The sequence below is a fragment of the Penicillium malachiteum genome (genome assembly GCF_028827825.1).
Source record: "Penicillium malachiteum strain IBT 17515 chromosome Unknown utg000002l:1.0-8849297.0:1.0-8852440.0, whole genome shotgun sequence".
In the NCBI taxonomy this organism is placed as follows: domain Eukaryota; kingdom Fungi; phylum Ascomycota; class Eurotiomycetes; order Eurotiales; family Aspergillaceae; genus Penicillium; species Penicillium malachiteum.
The window spans coordinates 3778428-3806420 of NW_026643095.1; the positions used below are offsets into that span (position 1 = coordinate 3778428).

Sequence of the window (27993 nt, forward strand, 5' to 3'; positions counted from 1 at the left end):
TTTTACGAGAAACTTGATATAGGATGATTGAAGCAATGCAGTTTGTATTCTGTTTGAGTGTGTCAAGAAAGAAGAACGAAGCTATGAGAGCGGCAAAGAACGTAGGTGAAACCCCCCCCAGGGCAATGACAAAACTCAAAATACAGGTCATCCAACAGAAGCCATTAAGATCAACAGGTACGCCGATGATTTAAAAAGAATGCAGCGAATCGCAGTGAAACAAAAAAAGAAAAAGAAAAGACAGAACTTTGTACATGCCATTTTCATACAATATGAGACGAAGCGGCTTAAATGAGCTTCCGCACGAAGGTGTAAACACCGCTCTCGTAGGGAGTGGCACTGTTATCAACCGGAGAGTAGCCTTCCGGCAGATCGTAACCGGTATAGTAGGACACGGTGTCATTGAGGCCGATATCCATGGGCTGGAGAAGATACATCATGCTGTTCTTGCCATTGATACCAATGCTGCTGAAAAGGGTCTTCAGTATCGACTTGTCCAGACCCAGGTTGTGAACAATGAGGGGTGCTGCGACTAGGATAATGAAGAGCAGAAGCATCGAGAAGTACAGGATGGCAAAACGGACAACACGTCTCTTGCGGAGCTTCGACTGCTTGAGAGAGTAAATAGGGGGTCGGATTTGGCGACTAAAGAGGAAAAGTTAGTGTTTGAGACGACATTTGAAGGAGGGGAGATGAACGGACCTGGGACGCAGCCAAAACAGAATGACAGAGTGGAACTTGTCGGCGTAGGGCACGGCCAGAATAGGCAGCATGAAGAAGAGGATAATGTGACCAAGGACGAAATCGGCGGCGAAGTAGCCAAGCTCAGTGATCTTACACAAGAACTCACGACCAGGCTGAGACATTGAGTGCCAACCCATGTTGTACCATTTACCAGTCCACCAAGCGATGTTCGACTGGTCATGCTTGAACTCACGAGTGAGACAGAGAGAGATGATCAACTTGTAGACGAAACGCTGGATGGCCATCATGGCAATGAGACCAGACACCGTACGCGACCAGTTGAAGGACTCCAGAACGAACAGGACGAGGTAGAAGACCAGGAGTGCAATGACCGCGATAGCGTGGGCAATAGCTGCCAGGACGGACCCAAACTTCTTGCAGCACATGCTGAAGACAGGACCCATACAACAAGCCATAGCGAAGAACATCATGGAAACACCAGCGTTGACACCAATGGGAGCCAGGGCAATGAGAGCAATGCGCAGGATTGCGTTGGGGGCATAGTCAACACTGTTGCTGTACTGGGTACGGGAGTTGATGTAAAGGTAGGGGATGAGGGTTACAGCAACCATCCAGAGGGGCGCAATAATCTCACTGAAGAAGATGTTGGTGATACGGGCACGGGGAATATCGCCAGAGGCTTTCTCAGAAGGAACACCGAGGAGCTTGCGCTTGTAACCGGTGAGACGGGTACGAGACAGACGGCAGAAACCAATCCAAGAGGAAGCGTGAGAGCGAGAGTTACCACGAGACAGCCAGCGCAGGTAGTCACGGTAATCAATGAAGAAATCGTTCCATGCGAACTGGTGAGGGTTGAAAAGGAAGGGCGAGATAATCATGGCCAACAGTGAAACCCAGAACCAGATGAGAGCCGCGGTCCACACGGTTGAAGTGGAGAACAGCAACATCAGCAGGAGACGAGAACCGGCGTAGATTGAAGGGCCAGCGAATCGCGAGTACAAGACACCGAATGGAATACGGGCAGTGGCGAAACCACGACCGGTACCAATGTAACGGGCACCACCGAAAGACAAATTCTGGTGAACGGAATGAGCGTAGATTTGACAAACGAACACCTCGAACATGAATGAGAAGGAACCAAAGTGCTTAGCAAGACGAGTGGCCATGCGCCAAACACCACGCTCGGTCAATTCCTGGACTCCGAGGGGAACCAAGGAAATGAAGAACACAATGAAAATGGAGATAACGCAACGGTTCACCCAGTTGACAATAGGAACCAAGTCAGTGCAGTAGGTGGGCAACAGAGGATCGGTAACGGGGAGGTTGGAGTTGTAACGGCAAATGATGTTCTCGTGGTGGAGAGCACCCAGGTTAATCAATACAATCATGAACAGCTGCACAGACAACATAATGAACATGTTGTTGATGTGGAAACCAGGGTGAGCATAGTAGAAAGACAAGAATCGATCAAGAGGCAATTGGGTACCGAGGTAGTAGTACTCGCGAGACAGCATCTGTTCACCCATACCAGTACCAATCTTGGTGGTAAAGTTCAAGACGGAACCGAAACCCAAATCACGACCCTTACCACACTGGAAGTACTCACAGTGCTTGATACGGCCGCCACGGAGCAGAGCGTTCATACCGGCGTAAATATCCTCGTTCAGGTGAAGACCCTTTTGAGCTTTGGAAACACCACCACGAGTGGTCATGAAGGTTGCATTCAGGAAATCAGGGTGACCATAATGCAGCTTACCACCGATCTGGGCCAAAGTACGAGCGAACAGGGTACCGAACGTTTGTTCCTTAGATGCAGCCAAGTCACCAAGAATACCAATGTTCTCGGAGAAAATGTATTCACGGGCTCCAAGAATGGCGACAGGGTCGTTCTCAGGTGAGGCAATTCCAGGGGTGTAGGGGGGAAACGTTGTCGGTGGTCAATTCCTCGAACTCGGCCAGGACACTACGGATCTTGAGACATTCCTCCAGGTAGTTGTCCTGGTTAGCGTCAATCAGCTGGATGTATTCACCGCGGTAGAAGATGATGGCGTGGTTCTGGTTGTCGGACTTTCCATCACCCAGAATGGGGTTACCGGAGAGCTGAATACGGAACTTAGGCTTGCGCATTCCATTTTCGAGGAGTTCACAGTGACCGTCAATGAGGGAAGAGTACAGGCGGGGCTCCTCTTCCTCGGTGGCGGGAGGCTCCTCATCAAGGTAGGCAATCTGGAGGTCGGGGTAGGCACGCAGGAGGAACTCGGTGTTCTCACGCTCATCCTTGCTGAACTTGGCATAACGCTGCATGGAAACACAAATGCGGAACTTGCGACGAGCCATACGCTCGAGCTCACGCTCCAGCTTCTCGGAGTTGCCACCGAACATCTGAACAACCTCGGGGTTTTCAACACGGTAGAGCAGCTTGATAGCACGGCTGTAGTTCATGAAACCGGAAACAGTTCTGTACAAAGTCTGGGAGCGCAGAGAAGCCCAGATACGTGTGCGAAGAGTGTATTCAGGAGCAGCAGACTTGAAACCAATGCAGTAGAAGGGCAAATCGTCGATCTTGCTCTTCTGGGCATCCTTCTCGCCCTTCTCACTGTATTCACCGTTAAATTGAGAGGTCTCATCAGCCAGAATCTTGGTGTCCTTGACGAAGCAGTCCCACTCGTGAGGGTGCAGCTGCTTGAGGTATTCCAGGAGAGTAACACGAGAGTAAGGTTCATCCTCACGAATGATTTCACGCAGAGACAGGAGAATCTTCTCTCCGTAGTGGGGAATCAGAACAGTGAAAGTGGGCATGTTGTCAACGGGGAGAGGCTCTGGCATCGGGGTCGACAGGGACTGAGCGAAGAAAGAGATACGACGCTCCGCCTCACTACCCTGGGGGAAGAACTCGGTCTTGAAAGACTGATCCTCCTGAGAGACGAAGAAAGTAGGAGCACGGAGGGTACGCTTGCCCTCTTGTTCCGAGGGGACCTGGTGGTAAAGCAGCTTCTGGACATGGTCGATAGCCAAGAGATGTTCACGGTACATGGAAATGATGATAGCATTCCAGACCTGAGAGATGAGCACCTTGGGCTTATACTTGATCTCCATATCAGTAGTCGCAAGAACCTTGGAGTAGATACGCTTGGGCAGGCGAGAGAAGATGTTTCTCCAGGGCGACCAGATGGAAACACCCAAGTAGAAAGATCTAGCAACGGAGAAGATGGTGTTGCAAATAATGTACCACAGGTAACTATCCAGGAAGAAGAGAGTCAAGTCCATGAAGAACATCAGACCAAGCAGAATCTGAGGCTGCTTGTGGCACAGCACGTTACCAGCCCATTGGACACCAGTACATTGCCAGATGCTCATGGGTGACAGGATACGGATGGGATCCTTCAAAGACAGAGACAAGAAGAAGTAGGATTCAGCCAGCTTTGCGCCAAAGACACAAACCCAGAGGCCGTAAGACATCCACATGTCATTTCCTTTCAGATGAGGGAAACTAGCCGTGAAAGTCTGACTGGCCACATACTTGCGACCCTTCTTGTTCAGATAGCTGCCGAAGAGAGCACCAAGAGGTTGAACGGCGAAGAAAGCAACTGTGAACAGCGCAATGACGAAGGAAACAATTCCAAGAATCAAACCAACGGTCTTTGAAGCGCTGCCGAACTTGTCGATGAAACCAAAAACAATGACACCGGGAACCAAGTTCACAACCAAGACAGCCAAAAGGAACATGAAACGCTTACGCAGATGCTGAGCACCCGCCCAGCGTCGAGGAACATAGAGCCACTCGCAAATGGTGGCGAAAACTTGAATAGCAGCACCGACCGCACCACCAAAGCCAACAGCCGCCAAGTACCTCGCTGTAGTGGGCTTGTTGTCTGCTTGTTGGGTAAAGTGCTTGGTGTAGAGAGTTGGAGCATTGTAGGCTGTGAACATCCAGAAAGTACACAAGTGGATAACCCAGATACGGTTGAAGTTGGTGACCATGTGGAACCAGGAACGGGTCTCCTTGTAAGTCTTGAAGAAAGCCTTGCTCCAGACGACGTCCTTCAACTTAGGCCAACGCTCAGCTGGAGGGCAGTCGACCAGGCGAGTCTTGTCTTCGAAACCAATGCGCTCAATACCCTCTGGGTACCAGAACAATTGATTCATGTCATCATAACCAATGATCTGAGCGTGGTCTCGCTCGCGACGCACGTACTTGCCATCCAGGATTTCATATCCCTGGTCACGACAGTACTGATACAGCGGAGTAACGATGTCGTTAAGGTAGGTAAACTCCTCAACGGGCTCAACTCGAGCCTGACATTCAGGTGATGAGTAGTAGTCATCGGCACACTTGAAGATGAAACAGATGCACTCAGGTAAGAATCGAACCTGGTTCGCTTCACCCCAGATCAAAAGGTAGAGAGCGATCTGACGGGCGCGGTCATGCTGAGACATGCGGTTCATACGCGATTTCCAGCGGTATTCCGCGGCCTCCAGACTGTTGTCACCTTCCAGAGCCTCGAGGACCTCCTCCTCATTCTCGGGGTTCTCCTTTGCAGCCTTCTGAGCAGCCTTGCGAGCTTTCCGGGTCTTTCGGTCAGCCTTGCCGAGCTTCATGTTCGCGAAGCCAACAGCGTCGTCGAGATCCAGGTGAGCCGCAAAGTACCATCGGCGGTAGTTGGCGTTGTGTCCACCGATGTAGTCGGCGTGTAATGACAGAAGAGCTTGGTTGGGGGTCATACGAGACGCACGCGAGTCGAGCAGGGTCATCATATGGTCGTACATGTTACGCATACTGTCACGCTGGAAACCGAATTTGTTGACCAAGTCTAGGAAGATGTCTTCCAGCTCCTCCTTAGAGAGAGGAATCTGGGCGTCGGAAGTCCAGGCTGGGTAAGGCTCTCGCGAACGCTGGCCAGCCGGCAACGCGTTTCCGTAATCCATACCGTAGACAGGGGTCGAGGCCCCGGATGAGCGATTGCCGCCATACGAAACCTGAGAGGATGGGGGACGGTAGCCACCGTATCCACCACGACCGTACTGGCTATCAGCGTAACTGTTGTATCGCTCATCACCACGACCGTAGTAATCCATGTCCGCAGCACGGGCAGTCTCGGATCTCATGGTGAAATCACTGAAGGTTTCGGAGTCCTCCTCGGAGTCACCCCGACGGCCACGGCCCTGTTCATGGCCCTGCTCATGACCCTGATCGTACTGAGCTTGGTCATAGTACTGGTCGCCGTAGTACTCGTCGTGGTTGCCACCACCTTCGTAGTATCCACCTTCGGCGTAACCAGCCGCTGGTTGTTGTGGGTGTTGGGCACCACCCTCTTGGTAGGTACTATTCCATCACAAGTCAGCTCCTTTATCCCCGACTGATCTCTCTCTTCCTGTTCGTGTATTTGATTGACATACCCTCGGTCGTAGTATCCATCACCATATTCTTGATTGTCATAGTATCCGCCCTGGGCATGCTCATCCTGATAATAGGAGTCGCCATGAGCCGCGTGGCCGTAGCCATCATCGTATTGGCCCCCTGCTGCGTAGCCAGACATGATGGAGGAGTCGTGGTCGATCACTTATTGATAGTCTGAAAGATGGATAGGTTAATATTGTAATTCCCGGTCCTTATTTCGGATCACCCATTCTACACGATCCCGAAACGTGTCAACCCCGATTGATCTTCAAAATCTCACCTCAACAACGACCCATACACCGTATTAATTGTTGATAAGTCGGTATTCCAAGATTATTGCCGCATCGGCACGGGAAAGAATGAGTTAAACGTAAGGGCGTTGGTTGAAGGGGATGCCGAGCAAATGTCAACCGAATGTCAAATTCGGGAATTTTTTTTTCTTGAACGAATGGACTGGTAAACGAGTAAAGCCAAAAAAAGAAAAAGAAAAATTCCCAATGGGCAGGAGCTGGGAAATCCAAAAACTCCCGATTCCTTCCTTGAAAACGAAAGTCAACAGGGAAATGAAGAAAGATGGAAAAACGAAGGGAAGGGAAGGTTAGAAGGAAAGGGAAGGGAAGATCCAGTTACTGTTATTTTTGGGGTTTGAGAGGGGGCAGGGAAAGGGAAAGAGCGAGTTGGCTAATTTACGGTCACTGTAACAGTTTACAGGTACACGTATGTTCACCGTGGGTAAATAGGTACTTCTGTTAAGTATGGGTCACCCCTATTCTAGTTGAGTACCCCACTACATTAACAATCACTCTCTCCCTCTCTTCAGGGGATCCAGTCTGGTTCATGATACCGTTGTTGTCCCACCTTGTTTTTATTATACCTGTACCTATATTACCATAAATTACAAACAGATCAAAAAAAGGAATTAATATACAACCTTGGAAGAGAATCTGAACCAATCACTACATACAAAGAACTTCATTGTCTATCCAATCATTTTGAATAGAACAGCTCGGATTCCAAGGGAAATGCGACGGCCCCTGAGACTTGTCTCCACCTGTACCCTCATAGTAAGAAAAATTGGTAACAAATAATCGGAAATAATTTGGTCAGAGTGGGTATTATCTTTCCGAAATACCAACCTTTGAATACGATGCCTACACTCATCAAAGTCGCTGATTTGTTGGTGCCTTGTTATTGTTACCACCCGGCATGCAGGGATAGTGTTGCACGCGCAGGTTTTTGTTTTTCATTCCTCCCGTTTCTATGTCCCACTGGTATCTTTTGCCATGAGCTGCATGATTATCGCAGAAGAAAAAAGAAATTGAAATTATTGGTGCATAACTTGTCAACTTGGTCAAAGACTCGCGTCCATATTAGGGATCCATGGCTCCCAAGCGATAAGAAACCCACATCCACACACAATATCACTCCCTCACCCTCTTTTTTCTGTAATCAGCCATTCTGGAACCTAATTACACGTCAATTAGATTTAAGAGAAAAAAAAATTCTAGAAACTCCGTTGATCGTCGTTGGGCTTTTTTGGGCCAAAGGGATCGCTCAGGGACTGAATTCTTACCCGCTTACAAACTCAATTTGATTCGATTTGCCACTTCGATACACACACGCGTCTCAAAATGTACAGAATTGCATGGTTTGACTTTCTACCGGTGCGCTATCCCAGACTCAGAACAGCGCGGTCCTATAATAAGCCCTGGTACGTACACGACTCTCCACTTTTGTATAGTATCCAAAAACCGGTTTGATCTTGATCTCATGCTTGGTTTTGCTTTGTGCAGGCAACCGATAGTATATATTATACAGAGATAGTATGAAATAGTGATAGGGACCACTTGGACTTGTAGTATATGGTTAATCAACTTACTAGGTACTAGTAGTACTGAAGTCTGTACACTGCCCCAGTAAATATCAATATTTACAGTCGCCTGTTTATAGGTATACTATCCCCGGGGAATGAATATGTATATACTATGAATCGATCACTCCGATTCTGATATCCTAATCCCGAACTTTAAGGTTCTCGTGGTTAAAATGTTAAAACATTAGATGAGATATAGCTACTATAAATATTTACATCGCACTACTATACATGTACCCGGTAGGTACTATGTGCAGATATAAACTTGAACCATGGTACTGTACACATCCCACTGGCAGTACCTAGGTACTCAAATCTTCAAGTTGGAATCCTCAACAAAATCGTTCTAACATTTGAACATTTGAATACCTAGGTACTATGTACTTGAACTTGAATGTGCTATTCCAAGGTTTCCATGTAAGACTTGCGCATGCACATGTCTCGAGGGCTCGGACTTCAAAAGTTCAGTACACACACCACATAAGCTCAGACATGATTTGGATATGTATCCGGCACCATTCCCTCGAGTGATGGGTTTTACTCTAAATTTGGAACCTTTTAATCCGATCATGTCCCAGATGTCAAATTCTATTCATCCTAAAATTCAAACCTTTGAATGTGTTGGATATTTTCAAATCCATGGATTCAAATCTGATTTCACACAATCTATTCGACCTGTATTGATCTCCACCCGTGCAGTTCGCGCTGTATGAAACACTAAGGGCTGTACAAGCGACTAGTAACGCCCGTATTGAAGCGTCGCAGGCAATCCCCACCATTGGTTCCAGCCTTTTGCGTCAACTGGCCCTGTTCCACTTCCCAAGTGGATCATGCAATGCTTTTATTCTATGATTTGGAGCCTCGGGGGGACCACCCCGGTCTAGCCGGCGGTCGAGGCTGCTGCGTACGCAACGGCCTGCGAATCCTCTGCATGAAGCGCTATCTCCGAGTTGAGAGATCGTTCGATACGGATGGTGCATCGAACTCGCAGATCTGTGTCTAAAATAATCATCATATTCGCCTTCCAGTTTTTTTACATAGAATCAGAGTTCAACCAACGCTGTCGGTGTTGTCGGTGCACATCCCCCCGGTCGCAAAGACGCCTCTTCGAAGGATTACATACGCAGGAACGATACATCAAATGCAGGAAGACGGAGCTGATCACCCACTTTCTCTCAGCCTGATTGTTCGTGATAGGGCTCCCACATCCCCCTGAATTTGTACAACTCCGTTGTACACTTCCGGGGCCTTCCTAAACCCCGGAGCTACATTCATAGTTTATGGAGACATCCTATTCTTTTCTCCCCCATAATATAAACTAAGATTTACGAATTTCTTCGGCTGGGGTTCACAAAATCCAAAAATAACCTGTCCAGGGGACACGCAAAGGGTCTAGTCAGCGATCACTCATCGGTGGACTCACCTAGCGTTGCAAGTTTATTGTAATGACCCGCCTCCTTTTCAATACCTGGGCACATCCGATCTCCCTTGCCCTCATTGGGCTTAACTGTGGCTGGTCAGCGTGGAAGCTGATCTTCCACAATTTCCGACTTGAATTTTTCCAATCATAATTGGGTGGCTTGGATGTCAAATGCCACTTTCAAAGCGCCACTTTGTCATCTTCTTCAATTTTCCCTGTAAGATTAATATTAATAATTACCTTGCGTACGGAGGATTAGTTGTGCCGGAGTAGAAATTCCGAACCCCAGCACGCTAGAACCTCTAGAACCCCTGAATGTGCCGAGAAAAAACTTGGCTAATATCTTTGAATTCCCTGAATCTTCAAGCCAGGCCCTGATTTTAAATTGAGTAAGGTATTGAGGCATCTGATAATCCCCACGAGTAGCAAACCTCGTGTTTGATCTGTGGAGTTTCTTGTAATATTCGCTTGGGTAATTAATCAGGGGGGTGATTATGCGTGCCGCCTATTCACCTGATTTTAACACGGCTATCTGATTCTACCAAAAACCGTAGAAGTCACTGGCACCTATCTCCTTGGGTTCCTTATAAGACAACCCTGCTATTTTTCTGATAAAAAAGGAAATATTTACTTTCCTAACTTTTCATCCCAACATTACAAAGTTGGTCGTGGTCTCGTCCTGGTGCGATAGACAGTAATATTTGAATGGTCATGGTAGAGATGCAAGCGGTATGTGATTTCATGGAGAGCGATCAGGCAACATGCAAATATTTAAACATTTCACATTCATGTTTCCCATTCATAATACACACAACCTCAGGAGGTCCTCATAGTACCATCTTCAGATGAATATCGTCATGGTCCACCAGGAAACCATACTAGTACTTTCTGGTCCTTCTTCCTGCCTCTCCCGAGAATGATAGACATCCGTAACCAGCTTCACAGCCCTTTGTTTGATACTCTATATCAGTGACCCTCCAGATGCCCACGTTCGATCATGCAGAGACACATATTCTGAGACCGTAAGCCACTGATCACATCACACATCTCATAAACCAGTCCCTGCATCAACAACGCACAGACACAGGCCATCACATCAAGACAATTGGTGATATGAAAATGAGACCAGACCAGTAAGGGTGACAGATCTACATCGGAATGGAGGTTGCGATCGGCTCAGTGCCCAAGCCTCCGTATGCTGGGACGGAAGCTTGTCGATCCAGGGACCAAGGGCTCCGCCCAAGTACCTTTCCTGATAGGATCGACGTGATCGGAAGAGTATCCATTCCACGGGGACTTGCATGAGTATCGGTATTATGCCTAAGGTAAGCATCTTGTTGTCCTTGCATCTGCGGTCAGCCTCTCACGTCAAGGTTTGTTGTACTTTTTTGAGAGTTGTTTAGGATTTAATTCAATGACGTTTATGCATGGAGCGTGCCCGGTGCTGGTTGATTCACGTTCGTTCTGGGATCTGTAATATCATATAGCCCATTGAGCATTGCACATACCTGGTCGTGTCATTACTCCGAGTCAGAACAAATGTTTGAAGTGTTTCTCAGGCAGTTTCTGCTTCCACTAATATTATGAGCCTGCCTGTAGATAATTTTCTGTATCAATCTTTGAAGCTCTTAATCCACGCACCCGGTGAGAAGGAATCCGAAACTGAAGTTTTCCAGGCTACTAGATGGCAATCATCTAGGAAGCTGATTGAAAATATCACTTCAACTTCATAGTTCAATCAACTACTTGCCCAGGTGGCTGATGATCTTGCAGAAGGAATCAGAGCCTTGGAAGGAGGAAGACAGGATCTTCGGTGTTACTGGTGGTAGTCCATATGAACCTTATTGGAATTTAAGTCAACCCCAGAATGTTCAGGCGCCTATCATCAAGCATCAATGATATGCGAATAGATTCTGTGGCGAATAAATATACCAAACGCGTCCGAGTCCCGAAACCAGCAGAATGTACCCCAACAAGTGTCACTACACAACCTCGGCCAGTATCCAAACGAGAATTTAACGGCTGAATCTCCGCTATGATATATAATAACACGTTTGCAACGGCTCAGTGTTTGACTCTCCGTATATTACCGAGTGGATGTTTCACAACAGTGTCCACTGATGATAGCAGATTAGGATTAACGCATCAGTCAACTTCGTTTTGTGTAGTCTGACTTCCAGCGAATCCGATGAAAAGGAACACTTGAATTCCAGTCCTACCTAGTGTTAATATAGAAACTCGTTATTTAGCCAGGAAGTCAGGTGGAGGTCTTGAAGAAATCTGGAATCCCTGCTTGGACCAGACAGATGCTCAATTGCCGGTGACGGAAGCGTCGACTGAACCAGTTCTGGCAGTGTGACAAGACAAGATCGAAATTTTTCGTGTCGATAACAAAATCCAGGTCATTGGGCGAGATGGGGATTATTTACCCCGCGATTTGACATTTGAGCACCACCGGAAGACAATCGCCATCTATGTATGAGTTTGTCGCTATGGCTGAGGTGGATTTATGCATGTAATCACTCTCAGAGCCGCACGGAACTATATCAAATGTTTAATCGCCTCCACATAGCCTCCAATTATCCCGGCTGTATCAAATCCTTGGTGGGGTGTCAGAATCCCGGGTATACGGACCTGAGGCATTGTTGTTCAGCCTAAGGAGGCACATAGCTTCTTCCAGATGTCTGAGACATTGCTCTCATCAAAATTCTTCTCACACGGTCTTGCCCAGTAGGATTGACTTGGAATATTGTATCCTAGCTCATCAGACACGCCAAAAATAGGAAGGATCAGAGGTCTGAGAAGGTCAAATATACTGTCCACATCAATGGACAACAGAGGCAAGCGAGTATTGAGATATAAGAATACACATTCCCAAGTCCCCATACCTTGATCAATCAGAATCAAATCAGAAAAAATTTCAGTTTTCACCTCCTTGAAGCCAATTAAAAATGAAAGCCTTACTCGCCTTCTGTGCTCTGGCAGGTGCTGCAACCATCCCTCATGCCGGGCATAAGCGTCCTCATTCAGTGACAATCACCTTCGCAAACGAGAAGAGCGGCCACAATTTCGAGGTCCATGTTCCTGCCGACCATGAGTTTCATCGTATCCATACCCTCTCACACACAAGACCAGGAGGAGGTGGCCCAAACCTAGTTACTTCGGCACAACTCACTGGTCAGCTGTCTGCAGAAACAACCTGTGTCATCACCGATAATGATGTTGAAATTGCAACAATAGATTCTCAGCATACTTTTGCCTGGTTAATGGAAAGAGGTCGCCATCATGGTTCAATCGATATGGAGCATGCGTTGGTCAATTGTGTGGCGTGATAATTGGATATTAGTCAAGATGTAGTTTCGAAGTGGAGATACTGGTGGCGAATCTTGTTAATATGCGCGAGATATTTGTCAGGGTGTGTGATGAAGGACTTTTCGATGAGAACGAGGATGAAGATCCTAGTATTGAGTGAGAAGAAGTGTGTTTCGATTTCTCAAGATGCTGAGCGAAGGGTTTGTTGTCCACGTTGGACAGTCTCTAATAGTGATGAAATTTTAAGCACTTGGGTATAACAATGTTGCTTTGCATAAGATGATTGAAGTAATTCTTGGAATGGTAACAAAATAATATTTTCAAAAAGAAAAATAAAAGATGCAAAAAGAAACTCTCCCTCGGGGAATCGAACCCCGGTCTCCCGCGCTTATCGGTGTTAATGACAAGCGGAAATCATGACCACTAGACCAAGGAAGATGAGATGATCGAGTTCCACTCGACCACTTGGGGTGGTTGATGTCGGTTTGGCAACTTTTGAATCTATGATCCCTTGGCAGATCTACCCATCTTCATCAATATTTGTTTGACCGTTTTGTGCAACTTGAACACATCAAACATCAAGCATTGATTGATATGACTCATATCATGATGATACAGAATCAATTTCAAGTTCATTTCTCATAGATCTTACCCTGGCTTAACCACTCAATATCAACCTTAGAATTCCAAGGTTTTGAAGTCACGGTGTTCCATGTTGGGCTCGGGTATATATGCTTGTGCATACTGCCAGTGGCACTAAACCACCACTACTATTAGTTACAATCCAATCCATAACCTACACTTGAGTCTTGAAACTTCCGATCAATTGAAAACTCTTAAAGGAGGCGGTATTTGGATATACTAGATAAATTCTTTGAATTTTCATCGTTAAATAAATTCATAACCCCTGGAGGGTTTCCGACTCAAACTGCAGCCATCCTTAGGTCTGGAACTTGAAACCGCCATTGCAAGAAATAAAACTCCCAGTTGTCCAAGCAGAATCAGATCCACACAGCATACCGACAACAGTCGCGATTTCCTTCCAGTAAGCAGGGCGCCGACCGCCCATCTCCTCGACTGCCAACTTAACCAGCGAAGGGTCATCGACACCCTCTCGGACCGCAGATAGTAGGCAGTTCAACTGGAAAGGCTCCATCTGTTTCCAGAACTTCTCACCAGTAGCAAAATACATACCACCCTCAACAGGACCCGGGTTGACAGCATTCACAGTCGCACGCTCAGCAAGCTCCCGAGCCCAAGTACGGGTCATTGCTTCCAGTGCAGCCTTGGTACCTCCGAAGAGAGTATGCGTGGCAAAACCTATGCTGGAAGCAACGCTGCTGATATTGATGATTCGACCGGAGCGGTCATGAGGGAGGTAAGGCAGCGCGGCCTGGGTGACGAGAATAGGTGCGAGGACGTTTACGGCGTAGATACGGTGAAATTCGGATACGGGAACCTTTCCAAGAGGATAGTCGCTTCCCACACCGGCATTGTTGACTAGGATATCGATGACCAGTTTGCCGTTCTCGCTGAAGCGCTCCTGGGCAGCCTTAATGATAGCGGGCCCAGCCTCCTCCAACTGTAAGTCTGCCTTGACTCCGTGGGCCTTGATGCCGTGTTGCGCGACAAGCTCCGCGCAGAGCTCTTCGGTAGGCTTTGTCGACGAATCAGAGGTATAGGTAGCAAGGACAGAGCAGCCCTTGGATGCGAGATCGCGGGCAATAGCAGCACCAATTCCTTTTCGAATATGTTATTAGCCGTGAGAATTTTGTTGTGTTATAGTAAAGGGTGAGTTGCTTACCTCGTGATCCACCAGTGACAATGGCAAACTTTCCCTCAAGGGATCGAACAGTAGAGACAGTCATTTTGATATTTCACCTTTTGTATAACAAAAAAAAAGATAATTGAGTAACAATCAGAATTCCTTGATGAACCATTGCCATTTATAACTAGTTGTTTCTTTATTCAAACCACGTCATCGGGCTGAATTGATATGGATCCCTCGATTTACCTCTCCATGCACTTCTCGTAGTCGCAAGAGTGTTGCACTGAAGTCACAACTCGAACATCTCTATGTCTACCGGCGGGCCGCATCCCGCCTCTCCAGCCCCAAGAACATAAGTCCAAAGTGCGGGATTGCCGCCTCGGGCCGTGTCACCGCTGTATAGTATCAAAATATTCTCAGTATGTATTTTGTATTCAATCCTCGGACTATTGCCGGTTCCTGCGTTAGACTGGCTATGAAGATGTGGAGACGGTGCCAATGGTTGTATAGGAGCCTGATAAGACTTGGTAGCATGTATAATAGTAGATATACTTGAAGATTGCCCAGAACCTGTGTTTGATAACCGCTAAAACACCTTAACAATTTTTTCAGAGACCAGGATAAGGATTAAGTCATGGTGTTTTCGGAAGTCGATCGTCTTGCGATCAACACAATTCGCACCCTCGCCATCGATGCAAGCTGCAAAGCAAACTCAGGTCACCCAGGAGCCCCGATGGGCATGGCACCTGCAGCTCACGTCCTTTTCAACAAATTCATGTCATTCAACCCCCAGAATCCTAACTGGGCTAACAGAGACCGCTTTGTGCTTTCGTAAGTGAGCTAACAAGTCGCCTTGAGAACTTTGTTAACAGGTTCATATAGGAATGGCCATGGCTGTATGCTTCAGTATGCACTCCTCCATCTGTATGGATATGATCTGAGCATCGACGATCTCAAGAATTTTCGAGTATGGCATACAGAAGACCTGGGTTTATTTAAGATGCTGACTGAGAGATAGCAACTTCATAGCAAGACGCCAGGACACCCAGAGTCGCACGAAACCCCCGGCATTGAAGTCACAACAGGTCCCCTGGGCCAGGGATTTGCTAATGCTGTGGGTCTCGCAATCGCCCAAGCGCATCTGGCAAGTGTTTTCAATAAACCTGGATTCGACTTGATCACCAATCGCACTTTTTGCTTCTTCGGTGATGGTTGCGCCATGGAAGGAATCGCCAGCGAGGCAGCTTCGCTTGCAGGACACTTGAAACTCCAGAATCTGATCTGCATTTATGACGACAACAAAATTTCCATTGGTAAGTACAAGGAGAATGAAAGCATGAGTGTGTGATAACTGACTCATTGGTATGATAAATTAGATGGCGACATAAAATGTACATTTACCGAGGATGTGCAAAAGCGGTTCGAGGCATACGGATGGCACGTTGAAGTTGTGGCCGATGGAGACAACGATCTGGTCGCGATCGAGAAAGCAATTGCTGACTGTATTGCTGTCACCGATAGACCATCGATGATAAAGGTAGCCACCACCATTGGACTGGGATCTCAGCTTCAGGGAACGAGCAGTGTTCACGGAAATCCACTCAAACCGGATGATGTTCAAGAAGTGAAGAAACGATTTGGATTCGATCCTAGTCAGACATTTGCGGTTCCACAACAAGTCTATGACTATTACGGACAGCATGCAAACGATGACAAAAGCAAAGAAAATGAGTGGAACGAGCAGCTGAAGAGATATGCCAAGGAATACCCAGCAGAGCATACCGAGTTTATTCGACGATTTGAAGGCCGACTTATAGACGATCTTGAGGCTCAGCTTCCAATTTACACAGCCCAAGATGCAGCAATTGCCTCTAGAAAGCTCTCGGAGACAGTCCTGGAGAAAATACACGGTAGTGTTCCAGAGCTTTTGTCGGGGTCTGCAGACCTCACAAGTTCCAACAACACACGCTGGAAAAATGCCGTCGATTTCCAACCACCTCAATACGGTATCGGAGACTGGTCTGGTCGGTTCCTTCGCTATGGAGTCCATGAATATGCCATGGCTGCTATTATGAACGGCCTAGCAGCATATGGAATGGTAATTCCACTGAGTGGCGGGTTTCTCAATTTCGTGTCTTACAGTGCGCCTGCTATTCGCCTTGCAGCGCTCAGTAAGCTACAAGTGATTCACATCGCCACTCATGATTCTATTGCACTTGGCCAAGACGGTCCAACCCATCAACCCATTGAAGTTCTTAGTCACTTCCGTGCTCTGCCAAATTGCATGGTTTGGCGCCCTGCGGATGGGAATGAAACAAATGCTGCGTACCTCGTCGCGCTCCAGACCAAGGGAACACCCAGCATTCTTGCCCTTACTCGTCAAAATCTACCACAGCTCGAGGGATCCTCAATCCAAAAAGCAATCATGGGTGGCTATGTTCGTGAATCGCAAAATGCTGCCATAACTCTTGTTTCCACTGGATCCGAGGTTGGAGTTTGTCTTCAAGCTGTTTCTCATCTGGAGAAACAAGGCGTGCCAGCTCGAGTGGTATCGATCCCTTGTTTTGAAGTATTTGATCAGCAGGATGAATCCTACCGTCTCCAGGTACTTCCTGACGATGTCCCTATTCTTTCGGTTGAGGCTGCGTCTACTGTTGGCTGGGAGCGCTATTCTCACCAACAGTTTGGTATTAACCGATTTGGAGCTTCGGCTCCTCCTGATGAGTTGTTCAAGATGTTTGAGTTGACACCGGAGGGAATTTCCAAACGAGCCCTTGCAACCATCTCATTTTACGGAGGAACATCTACAGTCAAGAAGCAGACTGTGATCTCCCCTATTCGACGGGCATTTCCTCAGATTGTATAAGTTGGATAGACTATAGAACATTGATAGAAAAAATAGAAAGAGAGAGAACTAGTTTCAAATGTTGATAATTGACACGCATGACCAAACTTCTATTGCCTGTTAAAAATATTGATTGAACCTTGGTCTCTTGATTGACCGATTCTTCTCGTAGACAGCTGGACTCATTTTCTATTTTTTACTCTTTTGTCAGACGCCATGAAGTCAAAAAACCGCGTTCACCCCATTAATGGAACAGATGATTAGCTCCATAGCTCTCGGAGTAACACCGAGACCAGATAAGAAGTATTATAATAGACGGCCTGCCCCCAATAGGGGAAACCTAAGTACTGCCTATAAGAAGGTTTTTCACTTATTAGCTTAAAGGAATCCTGCCTCAAAAGAGAGTTGACATAGGATGGGGCTTCATCAATAGGCTGAAAGCTGAATAAGAAAGTTAGGGGTGGTGAATATCTTTCAGGGGATTGAGAGGTCACAGCTCAAGTGCCACCATTACTAGTAGTCATTAATTGTGACTGCCCATGTGTGTATCTACAACTACTAGGAGAAATGCGTCTGAATAATTTCAAGTCCTAGCATGACGCTGACTCCCGCCTATACTTCCGCCGCCAAGTTCACCACAACACCTCCTCAACCTTGCAAGTTTTGATCGATCCCGTGACGACGCGGACGGGCGGCCCGATTGAATTACAGCATGAAGTTCCTATGCGGGGTCTCAGAGGGTCGATGTGGGATGCTGTATGATGGCATCAGCTACCCCATGATCACCTTAAAGATGACGCCCCCTCATAAAAATTTGAGAGCTCATAAGTCGCGAAGCCATTCAATTTCTTTCAAACCATTTGAAGCGACACGAAAATTCCACGATGAATCAACGAAGCGACGGCAATGTTCATGCGCTTGAATGTCGCGAGACAAAGTCCTCGCAAGGTGATCCCGCAAAGCCAGTAGCGGATTTGTTCCGTCTTGACAATCGGTCAATCATAAGTAAGGAATCTTGATGACTGCAAAACATGTTTACTTACAACTGACATTTAGAATATCACTTCACTGGAGCGAACGGATTCCTGGGTACAACACTCGCAATTGCAATCTTTGAGAGCGGTGCCGATGTGATCGCTCTCGATCTTACCCGTCTCCCACAGCTAAAAATTGGGGTTAGTCCTGTTATGAATCTTCCTCAAAATCGAGTCCAATAAATTAAACAGAGAGATTGGCGTATATGAAGTGGAAGCCGCAGCGAAGAAGTATGAGCGCCAACTCTCATACTATCCTCTCGATATCACAGACGAAAATGCTGTCACGGCCGCATTCGCTAAATTCATGCCAACGCTGCGATGCCCTCTCAAGGGTCTAGTCTCATGTGCTGGTCTCTCGCGAAACGGACCAGCCACTCAATTCCCCGTCTCTTCATTTCGACGCGTGTTAGATATCAACGTGACAGGCACTTTCCTCATCACACAGGCAGTTGCAAACGAGTTGCTAAAGGCAAATACGACTGGAAGTATGGTGCTGGTGGCTAGTATGAGCGGATACGTCTCCAACAAGGGTGTCGATACGGCCGGATACAACGCTTCCAAGGCTGCTATTCATCAGCTCACGCGCTCTTTGGCGGCTGAATGGGGATCTCGCACTGGAATGCCGCTCATTCGAGTTAACTCCCTTTCGCCTGGCTATATCCGTACTGCTGCAACTGCAGAGGCACTTCAAAAGCCTGGAATGGAGTCTCAGTGGGTTGGTGATAATATGCTTTATCGCCTCAGCACTGTGGACGAATTCCGTGCTCCTGTACTTTATATGCTTGGAGATGGGAGTAGTTTCATGACTGGTGCTGATCTACGGGTGGATGGGGGACACTGCTCTTGGTAGATTGATAGAGCCTTTTTTTCTCTAGAACACCAAAATAGTCTTAGTCTTAGGGTCATGAAAATACTAGTAACAATCCGCGTTGTTCGAAAAATAATCTTAGCCATGGTCATATGTAAAGATAACTTGAATCTCTTTCGAGGTCGGGTTGTGTCAGCTATTGTGTACTCCTTCCAAGGTTGCTACCCCAAAAATCACCTTATAGCAAATATCATACCCGTTGCTTGTAGGTTCTAATACTCGTAATCATTTTAACAAATCAATAAACCAAGTGATTTTTGGGAGCTATCTCTCCGCCGTTCCGCCAAACCCGACGCCTGGGCCTCCACAACCTTGGAAGGGTTGCTCCACTCTAAAGTACGCTGAATGGCCTGCCCAGGTGGCGGGTTCCCGCTTCCGCCGGCTTACTACGACCATGCAACAACCTTGGAATTTGTGATAAATTGAACTGAGGAGTTATAAGGCCATTTGAAGGATTTCATTTCATTATTCATTATTGAATCCCTGAAGTTTGATCAGAATGATCGCAACAACCACCAAAAACGTCAACCATATCGATCGATTGGCACTGAAGATTCAAGGTAAGACGAAACCAAGAGAGTAGAAAGTCAGAGAAAAGATCCTCACCGTTCTACAGCCCTGAACAAAACCAAGGATGCCACATCCAGAATCCTGATTGGTGTGTCGGGGATCCCTGGCTCCGGAAAAAGCACCCTGGGTGAAGCCGTCGCCGCTCGTCTGAACGAGTTGGAGGGTTCTGATGGCCAGTTTGCAGTATGCATCCCTATGGACGGGTATCATTTATCAAGAGCACAGCTAGCAGCAATGCATGATCCAGCAACTGCTATTCATCGCCGGGGCGCAGCTTTCACTTTTGATGCCGAGGGATTTTACCGACTTGTCAAATCTCTTCGAGAGCCTTTGACTGCTGATTCTGTCGCTGTATATGCACTGTCTTTCGATCATGCGATCAAAGACCCCGTTGCGGATGATATTCCTATCTTACCTGCATCCAAGATTGTTATTTTTGAGGGTCTTTATCTGCCGCTTAACCGGGAGCCGTGGAGTCTGGCTGCTGCTCTCATGGATGAGTCATGGTTCATCGATGTTGATCGTGATATTGCTCGGGAGAGGTTGATTAAGCGTCATGTCGCATCTGGTATTGTGCCCGACGTGGGGGCAGCAAAACACAGGATTGATAGCACAGAATTTTTGAACGCTAATGACATTATGGAGAATCGACTACCCGTTGATGAGTTAGTTCCTGGAAGCTGAAATTGAATGTCACATGTGCATGAATTGATTGTCATGACACCCAATGAGATCTCCACGGATGATGTACTTCTCTTCGTATTGGTGTATACTGTGCACTAATGCAGGGCTCACCAGCCACCCAGCACTTGGGCATGGGCCTCCATCAGAGCTACATTTATTGGACAATTATCAAGGTACCACGGGGCTAAAGCATCACGGGGCTGCTTAATTGAATGTCCTTAACTTCCAAGGCTATAGGGTATGTTGGAATACTTGGACACTCCGCTTCCTCGAGACTCCAGTATGCTGAGTTCTAAAAAGGCTCGTGAATTTCTGTCGCCAATACGCTCAATTCGTCTAAAAATAATGATAGATACACGGCGGCTTTGGGTATGGTGCTCATTGTATTGAGCATAGCTTCATCTGTATACTAGTGCTACTAATTAATCGTTGTTCATATGTCTGCATTTTACCTACAGTACTGTTGCATGGATATAGGGCTAAACTACACAAACACTCCAGTACAGGAATAAAATTGAAATAATAGGACGAAATTAGAAATTTGGATTAAAACGAGTCAAGACAGAAGGCCAAAGATAATTCTCAGGATAATTCAGGAGTATAAAGGTAGGCTTTCCCTTAATTCTTTGACACAAAAATTGAATATAGGTGAAAACTGCACACTATAATAATAATAATGAGGAATTTGGGATATAGAAATCGACTAGTTTAAGAACCAGATGGATCGCTAGTAGTACAGCAACAGACAATACTAGACTAAGATAAAACCAACAGCGAGCAGCGTGACTGGAAGTTGTCAAGAAAATTGAGCCAAGAAAGGCTTAGAATCAGAATCCAACCCAATATGATGCAGGGTTCACGTTAAACTCCCAAAAGAGTGGATTATACACAGCCTGGAGGTCTGTGCTGTTCACTACCCAGCCGTCTTTACAAGACTCAATTATGCAAATATTGTGACCACATAAACTTGAATTTTCTATGAATGAGATCAGCTGAATAACTAAAAAAGATATCAAGGAAATGTCATATGGCATTCAAGGGAAATATAAGATCACTACATGCACATGTTATGATGTGTATCATGTTGTCTGCGGGGTTCGGAGAGGAGATTTCCGGCCCCCGCGCCACAAACATCCCAAACATCCCAAACATCACATGAAGGATCATGAAGATTTCGTGAAGATTTCTTACCCGCAGCCCATAGCCCAATCTATCCACTTTGTCAACTTCTCCTCCGGGGCCCCGCACTCCCAAACATGGGAAGGCCCCTGGATTTCACCTTGTTCAGGCGCCACAAATCCTACACTGAGAACACTTGTCTCCTTCGAGCATAGCCTCCAGTCCTGAACACCGCCGAGGCACATCACTTGCCTCAGTTCATTCTCTCAGATCGAGGGAGAATGGGAAAAACCCCGGTGGCACATCCTGCAAGCTTATGCGGGGTACATTCAAAACATACTGGATCATCACTCAAAATGGAGTCGTCCACCGATGCTGATGCATGAACAGACCCCCCCGTGACGCGCATAGAACTACTTTTTGCAATTATCAGAGGTGGAACAAAGGGATCCATATTTTGAACTAAATCGCTGCCCGTCGGTATTCAGCACTCAGCACTGGACATCTTGGCCAAATAACTTGAATGTCCCACTTTTTGACATACTCGGCACAGTAGGAAAGTCAAGAGTTCGAGCTTGATGAAAATCATGATGCTCGTTACTTACCTATGCTTGAAGATCAGGGGTGCATGTAAATTCGTCTTCACCGTCAAATCAGATACTGATAGTCCCTTATTTTACCATTTTAAATATAGTATATGCATTTTCCAAAATTCTAACTCCAGGGGAAGATCTAAAGTTTTCCCTAATCCCCTGACGAATGTATGCACCAAGCCACTTGAAACCTTAGAAGTATCTCGCTTAAATTATTCACCTTGTAATATTAACCGAGCTTCTAAACATTTCAAGCTTGACGAAAAAACCGTCGTACTCCATCTAGACCCATTGGAGGAAAATCTTCACTGCCCAACTCGAATGACGCATACGAGATCAGAGTCTGACCTCAAATACCGAAACCTTGAAACTGAGACAAGGGATATAAAAGGATGGACTTGACCCAGATAGACTTGCGTATAGTGACTTTCTAGCACACAGGCCTTGATTCACTTGCATGATCCAAAGTGATATAAGATGCCTTCACAATTCAGCTTTGAGCGCGCATGCGCGATTGCTCTAGGCCTTGCAGCCTCTCTCGTCAATGCTGCACCCTGCGACATTTATGCCGAGGGTGATACTCCTTGTGTTGCCGCCCATAGTACGACTCGCGCCTTATATGCTGCTTACTCTGGGTCTCTTTACCAAGTAAAGCGTGGATCTGACAATACCACCATCAATATCGCACCACTTTCTGCTGGTGGTGTGGCAGATGCCGACGCTCAAGACAGTTTCTGCTCTCTCACAACTTGCCTCATCTCGATCATCTATGATCAGTCGGGCAATGGAAACCATCTTACTCAGGCACCACCCGGTGGCTTTGATGGCCCAGACGAGGATGGATACGACAACCTGGCTAGTGCTGTCGGTGCCCCAGTCACACTGAATGGCCAGAAGGCGTACGGTGTTTTCATGTCACCGGGTTGTGGATACCGTAACGACGATGCCGTCGGCACGGCTACAGGCGATGAGTCGGAAGGCATGTATGCAGTTCTTGACGGAACCCACTACAATGATGCATGCTGCTTCGATTACGGCAACGCTGAAACCAGTAACACTGATACAGGTGCTGGCCACATGGAGGCTGTCTACTTGGGCACTTCAACTTCCTGGGGCTATGGTGAGGGTAGTGGACCTTGGCTTATGGCCGATATGGAGAACAACCTGTTCTCTGGTTACGACAGTGGTGAGAATGCGGCGGATCCCTCAATTACCTACCGATTCTTCACTGGTATTGTGAAGGGAGAGGCTGATAAATGGGCACTACGCGGTGGTAATGCCGCGTCTGGATCTTTGACGACATACTACAGTGGTGTGCGTCCATCTGGATACACTACTATGTCAAAGGAGGGTGCTATTATCCTCGGTATTGGTGGTGATAACAGCAACGGTGCTCAAGGAACATTCTACGAGGGAGTCATGACATCCGGTTACCCCTCCACTGACACCGAAAACTCTGTCCAAGCCAATATTGTTGCCGCTAAATACGCTGTCACATCTCTGACTAGCGGGCCGACCCTCACTGCCGGTGACGTGGTCTCGCTCCAGGTCACCACTCCAGGCTACACAACTCGCTGGATTGCCCACACTGGCACTGTTGTCAACACTCAAGTTGTGACATCTTCCAGCAGCACTACTCTCAAGGAGGAGGCTAGCTGGACAGTTGTCGAGGGTCTTGGATACTCCGGTTGCTTCTCATTTGAGTCTGTTGACACCCCCGGCAGTTATATTCGTCACGACAACTTTGTGTTGCTGCTGAATGAGGATGATGGCACAACACTTTTCGCCCAAGACGCCACTTTCTGCCCTGAGACTGCCCTGAATGGTGATACTTCTGACAGCACACTTCGATCTTGGAGCTACCCTACCCGCTTTTTCCGCCACTACGACGATGTCCTCTACGCTGGTAGCAATGGTGGCCTACAGGTCTTTGACGCCACTGCCTCATTTAATGATGATGTTAGCTTCTACATTACCACTGCCTTTGCCACTTAAGTATGAACTCGCAAGGATGAAGTGACAAGAGATGTTTTCTAGCGTTGAATATAAGTCAATCAATCAATGTATATGATGGGCAGCCTTGCAAATACCATGTTACTTCTAAGTTAGCCCATGTTAGTGACAGGCTGCTAGGTTTGAAAAAATGAAGTTTCAATTTAGTTTTGACTCAATTTCAAGGTTCTCGGAGTAAACGTAGATGGATCGGAAAACTAGTTGATTCAAGTTGTGAGGGCCACGGCTAAATTTTTGCGGTTCGCGGCTTAATGGACTGTAGCTCTCTAGCCACCTCTTGGGCAGCCTTCCACCCTTGCTCCAGAGCCCCATCGATAAATGCACGCCATCCATCAGCCCAGTCAGCAGAAGCAAAAAATACATTCCCATGACGGGCTTGTAACTCTTCTTGATACTGAGTCATGAATCCAGGTATCCACCAACAAGGCCCTCCTTGCGAAAATCGATCTGAGTTCCAGTCGTGAAATACCTGTGTCGTAGAAGTTAGACCTTGAGATGAGCCTTGAAGGTCAGAGAAAAGCAAGAAGCAAGAGGACTTACGAGTCTCTGGATATCCATGGAATGAAGACTTTGAAATGCTTTATGGATATTTCCCAGGTCAGGATTTGGATTAAAGAGAGTGTGCTCTTTACCTCCAAAAGCTGTAATATGGCTGTTTCCTTGGGTAGTGACCCCATCACCAAACCCTAGGAGCAGGTCATTAGGGTACGCAGTGCCTTGCCACGAGGCGAGTCCAGAACCATTGGCTTCTGCATGGATCTTGGTCATGAAACATATGTGGCCTTGATTAATTGCCGCCTGGCGCTTTGTAGTCAACGCAGGACTGAACTGAATATCTTTCAGAACATTGAGGGGTACAGTGCAGATGACACGGCGTGCGTAGAAAATGCGACCATCAGCCACTTCAACTTCAACAGTTCCATGATGATGGGAGGTGTCTGTAATGCGTCCAACTGGTGTTTGAAAGAGATAATCAAGACCATTTTCAGCTGCGTCGTCAAATATCATCTTTGCTAAATGAGATTGACCATCTTTCAGTTTGTACAAGAGCCATATATCTTCAAAATTGTCAATATTGTGGCCACCAAGTGCTTGTACTCGGATCATATCCCATAGGCTTGACTCTGCCAAGTCACCACCCGATATCATTAGAAGCTGAGAAAGAAGCATGGTAGACTCTTCGGCTGTGAGCTCGCCTTTGATTTGATTATAGCGGTCCCGGCACGACAATTTGTCAAATTTCTCCACTTCTTTCCGAGAAACCATGAGATTACCCATTTGTTGGTAAGGAAGAGGGCATATTTTGCGGCAATAATGTCCATCAACGTTGATGAATTTGTTCCATGCGCTCTGAAAGATCGAAGCGGCTTCTTCATGTGTAATCTGTTTTTGTTGATCTGTAAAAGGTACGGTGAGGATCGGGTTTAATACTGAATTTGTCAATGCTGACCTTTGGTAGTGAGTGTATAGTAATCAAATTGATAGCCATGTTGTCTAGTAGCAACCAGACGCTTCTCAAGCCCGTATCTTCTCAATTCGGCAAGAATATGTGGCTGATAATGCGACACCCAAGTACCGCCCATTTCATATCTAAAGCCTGTAACCAAAATTAGCGATACTGAGAGGAGATCTGTGGACATTTTTACCTTCTATATCGAGACTGAAAGTTCTACCTCCAATTCTGTCTCGGCCCTCTAGCATTAGGACACGATGTTCTGCAGTTCTCGGGTCAGATGAATTGAATAAAATTTAGTTTGAGTGGAAACCATCAGCAAGAGCATACTCATATTTGCTAGATCACGGGCTGCAGTGAGACCGGCATATCCAGCTCCAATCACGATGACATCGTAAATGTTGTCCTGTGGTGCACGATACTTCTCAGGTGGAGATATGACTCCCTCACACGTTAGTCCGCCTTTCTGCAACCCGCCTTCATGCGTCCAGGTATATGCGTCCGCTGTTGTCATTTCAACACTGTTTAGGCCTGAGACTGATCTGTTGAGCTTGAGCACTGAGGTGAGGTGGCTGTGTTTTGAGGAACAAGAAAAAGGTAGAAGCGATTGAAGAAGAGAAGGAGCTTGCCCTCTCACATATCCATCAAAGTTCATTCAAGAGGAGTGCAATCTTAATTTTGGTCGAAGGACGTCATTGACGTCTCACAAGGAAGCAAATATATGAAGCCTTGGCTACCGAGCCTGAATAAATTTCTCTTATCTACTCACCGAGGACTCGGATACAATTGGGATGATATAGAATGCACCGATTATCCACCGAAGCCCCTATTGAATGGGCATCGTGGTAGGTAGTGAAATAACGCACAGGGAATATGAGAAATTAGAAATGACTCGGAGGACCAGAGCTATTGATTTAAGGAAAGGCAGCTACTGCTGGTGTTATTGATGTATTTTTTAGTTGTCCAGATAGCTGCCAAATCATTGTTCAAATAATAAGCATTCCGCCATTAGCATTGAGGACAGATCCAGTTGTCCAATGCGACTCCTCTGAGCAAAGGAATCTAAATGGCTGTAAGTACAGATTTGAAGAGGAATGCACAAGTGCAGAGGTACTCACGCCACAAGAGGAACTATATCGGCCACCTGCCCAACACGAGGTGCAGCGGGTGTAGCATCAATAATAGGCTCCATCGACTTGAGGAATTCAGGGTCACTCTCCCAGTACATCTCAGTTGCAACTGGTCCTGGATTGACACAATTCACCGTAGCACCATATTTCTTGCCTAGTGCAGCTGCCCAACAACGGCAAAGAGCTTCGCATCCTGCCTTCGTAGCTGCATAAACTGTCTGAGATGCAAAGGCCATGCGAGCGGATATAGAGGAAACAAGGACTATGCGTCCTCCGTGTGAGGGAAGGTGAGGCAGAATTGCTTGGGTGAGGAAGATCGGACCTATTGTGTTTTCATCTTAGTTCATTTCTTGGAGAGTTGTTCTGGGAATAAGAATACCTTTGAGATTAGTGTCAGTCTGCTTATAGTAGAACTCCGGCGTTATATCTTCAAGATAACAATCGTCGCCAAATGCAGCATTATGGACAACAATATCAATCTTCTTGCTGAGACTGAATTTGACACTCTCTTCAACCAGGTGTTGAATCCCTCCAATAGATGAGATATCGGCTTGAACAAGCAAAGCACTTCCTCCGTTACTTGTGATATTTTGCAGTACTCCTTCGGCAGCCTGTCTGCTCTTTGTGGAGACATAGTTGATGATCACAGATGCTCCTCGTCTCGCCAAATCAACTGCGATTCCCGCACCAATACCTCTATAGATGAAAATTATTAGCTATATCCAACCTTGTCAAGAAAAGCCGTTAAATTAACTAACCTGGAAGATCCTGTTACAATGGCTGTCTTCCCACATAGATTCTGTGGCGGTAGGGTTGGTGTATCGATCATTTTTTCAGTATTCAGAGCACTACCTCTCTCAAGTGCTCAATATTGGGCCTGAAATTGGATACGCTTTGACAGCTGGGCAGAGCTAGCGATGTTTTTGATATCACCTAACTGCCTGATATATGCTCTGGGCTCATGGAAGTATTTCAAGGTTGTATTGGGGTGTATTCAATTCAAATTCTCTTATTGATAAACATCCATGGATGTGCCACCGTGACTTACGGTTAGTTTTCGATAGGTGGAACATTGAACAACGGGGAAATCAGTTCTCGACATTTGGAGAGTATGATGTCTTTGTGAAACAATATGGTGGTACCTTTCTAGTTTAGGCTTCCAAGGCTCTCAGCACTTGAGGACTACATGTAGAAGGTCATCTCAA

General features: G+C 46.6%; 8 protein-coding genes across 8 annotated transcripts; 5 read left to right on the top strand and 3 right to left on the bottom strand.

The window, feature by feature from the left end:
• Nucleotides 1-287: 287 nt before the first annotated feature.
• Nucleotides 288-6242, bottom strand: N7483_004460 (1,3-beta-glucan synthase; the record flags this gene model as incomplete). Its single annotated transcript, XM_057087897.1, has 4 exons — nt 288-645; nt 703-2594; nt 2632-6028; nt 6103-6242. 4 exons carry the CDS (start codon nt 6240-6242, stop codon nt 288-290), a joined length of 5787 nt encoding a protein of 1928 aa, XP_056947726.1.
• A 6105-nt stretch (nt 6243-12347) lies between these two features.
• N7483_004461 (uncharacterized protein) lies at nt 12348-12728 on the top strand (the record flags this gene model as incomplete). Its single annotated transcript, XM_057087898.1, has 1 exon — nt 12348-12728. The coding sequence occupies one exon, from the start codon at nt 12348-12350 to the stop codon at nt 12726-12728; it is 381 nt and encodes a 126-aa protein (XP_056947727.1).
• Nucleotides 12729-13648: 920 nt separating this feature from the next.
• Nucleotides 13649-14576, bottom strand: N7483_004462 (SDR family NAD(P)-dependent oxidoreductase; the record flags this gene model as incomplete). Its single annotated transcript, XM_057087899.1, has 2 exons — nt 13649-14448; nt 14513-14576. The coding sequence occupies 2 exons, from the start codon at nt 14574-14576 to the stop codon at nt 13649-13651; spliced, it is 864 nt and encodes a 287-aa protein (XP_056947728.1).
• A 534-nt stretch (nt 14577-15110) lies between these two features.
• N7483_004463 (transketolase family protein) lies at nt 15111-17342 on the top strand (the record flags this gene model as incomplete). Its single annotated transcript, XM_057087900.1, has 4 exons — nt 15111-15307; nt 15359-15443; nt 15495-15789; nt 15853-17342. 4 exons carry the CDS (start codon nt 15111-15113, stop codon nt 17340-17342), a joined length of 2067 nt encoding a protein of 688 aa, XP_056947729.1.
• An 863-nt stretch (nt 17343-18205) lies between these two features.
• Nucleotides 18206-19208, top strand: N7483_004464 (uncharacterized protein; the record flags this gene model as incomplete). Its single annotated transcript, XM_057087901.1, has 3 exons — nt 18206-18326; nt 18378-18496; nt 18552-19208. The coding sequence occupies 3 exons, from the start codon at nt 18206-18208 to the stop codon at nt 19206-19208; spliced, it is 897 nt and encodes a 298-aa protein (XP_056947730.1).
• A 517-nt stretch (nt 19209-19725) lies between these two features.
• Nucleotides 19726-20480, top strand: N7483_004465 (uncharacterized protein; the record flags this gene model as incomplete). Its single annotated transcript, XM_057087902.1, has 2 exons — nt 19726-19786; nt 19843-20480. The coding sequence occupies 2 exons, from the start codon at nt 19726-19728 to the stop codon at nt 20478-20480; spliced, it is 699 nt and encodes a 232-aa protein (XP_056947731.1).
• Nucleotides 20481-22669: 2189 nt separating this feature from the next.
• On the top strand, nt 22670-24187 carry N7483_004466 (alpha-L-arabinofuranosidase B; the record flags this gene model as incomplete). Its single annotated transcript, XM_057087903.1, has 1 exon — nt 22670-24187. One exon carries the CDS (start codon nt 22670-22672, stop codon nt 24185-24187), a length of 1518 nt encoding a protein of 505 aa, XP_056947732.1.
• Nucleotides 24188-24431: 244 nt separating this feature from the next.
• Nucleotides 24432-27617, bottom strand: N7483_004467 (uncharacterized protein; the record flags this gene model as incomplete). The annotated part of the gene is made up of 8 exons (XM_057087904.1): nt 24432-24674; nt 24746-25602; nt 25656-25802; nt 25852-25920; nt 25989-26179; nt 26777-27110; nt 27168-27484; nt 27547-27617. The coding sequence occupies 8 exons, from the start codon at nt 27615-27617 to the stop codon at nt 24432-24434; spliced, it is 2229 nt and encodes a 742-aa protein (XP_056947733.1).
• Nucleotides 27618-27993: the final 376 nt, after the last annotated feature.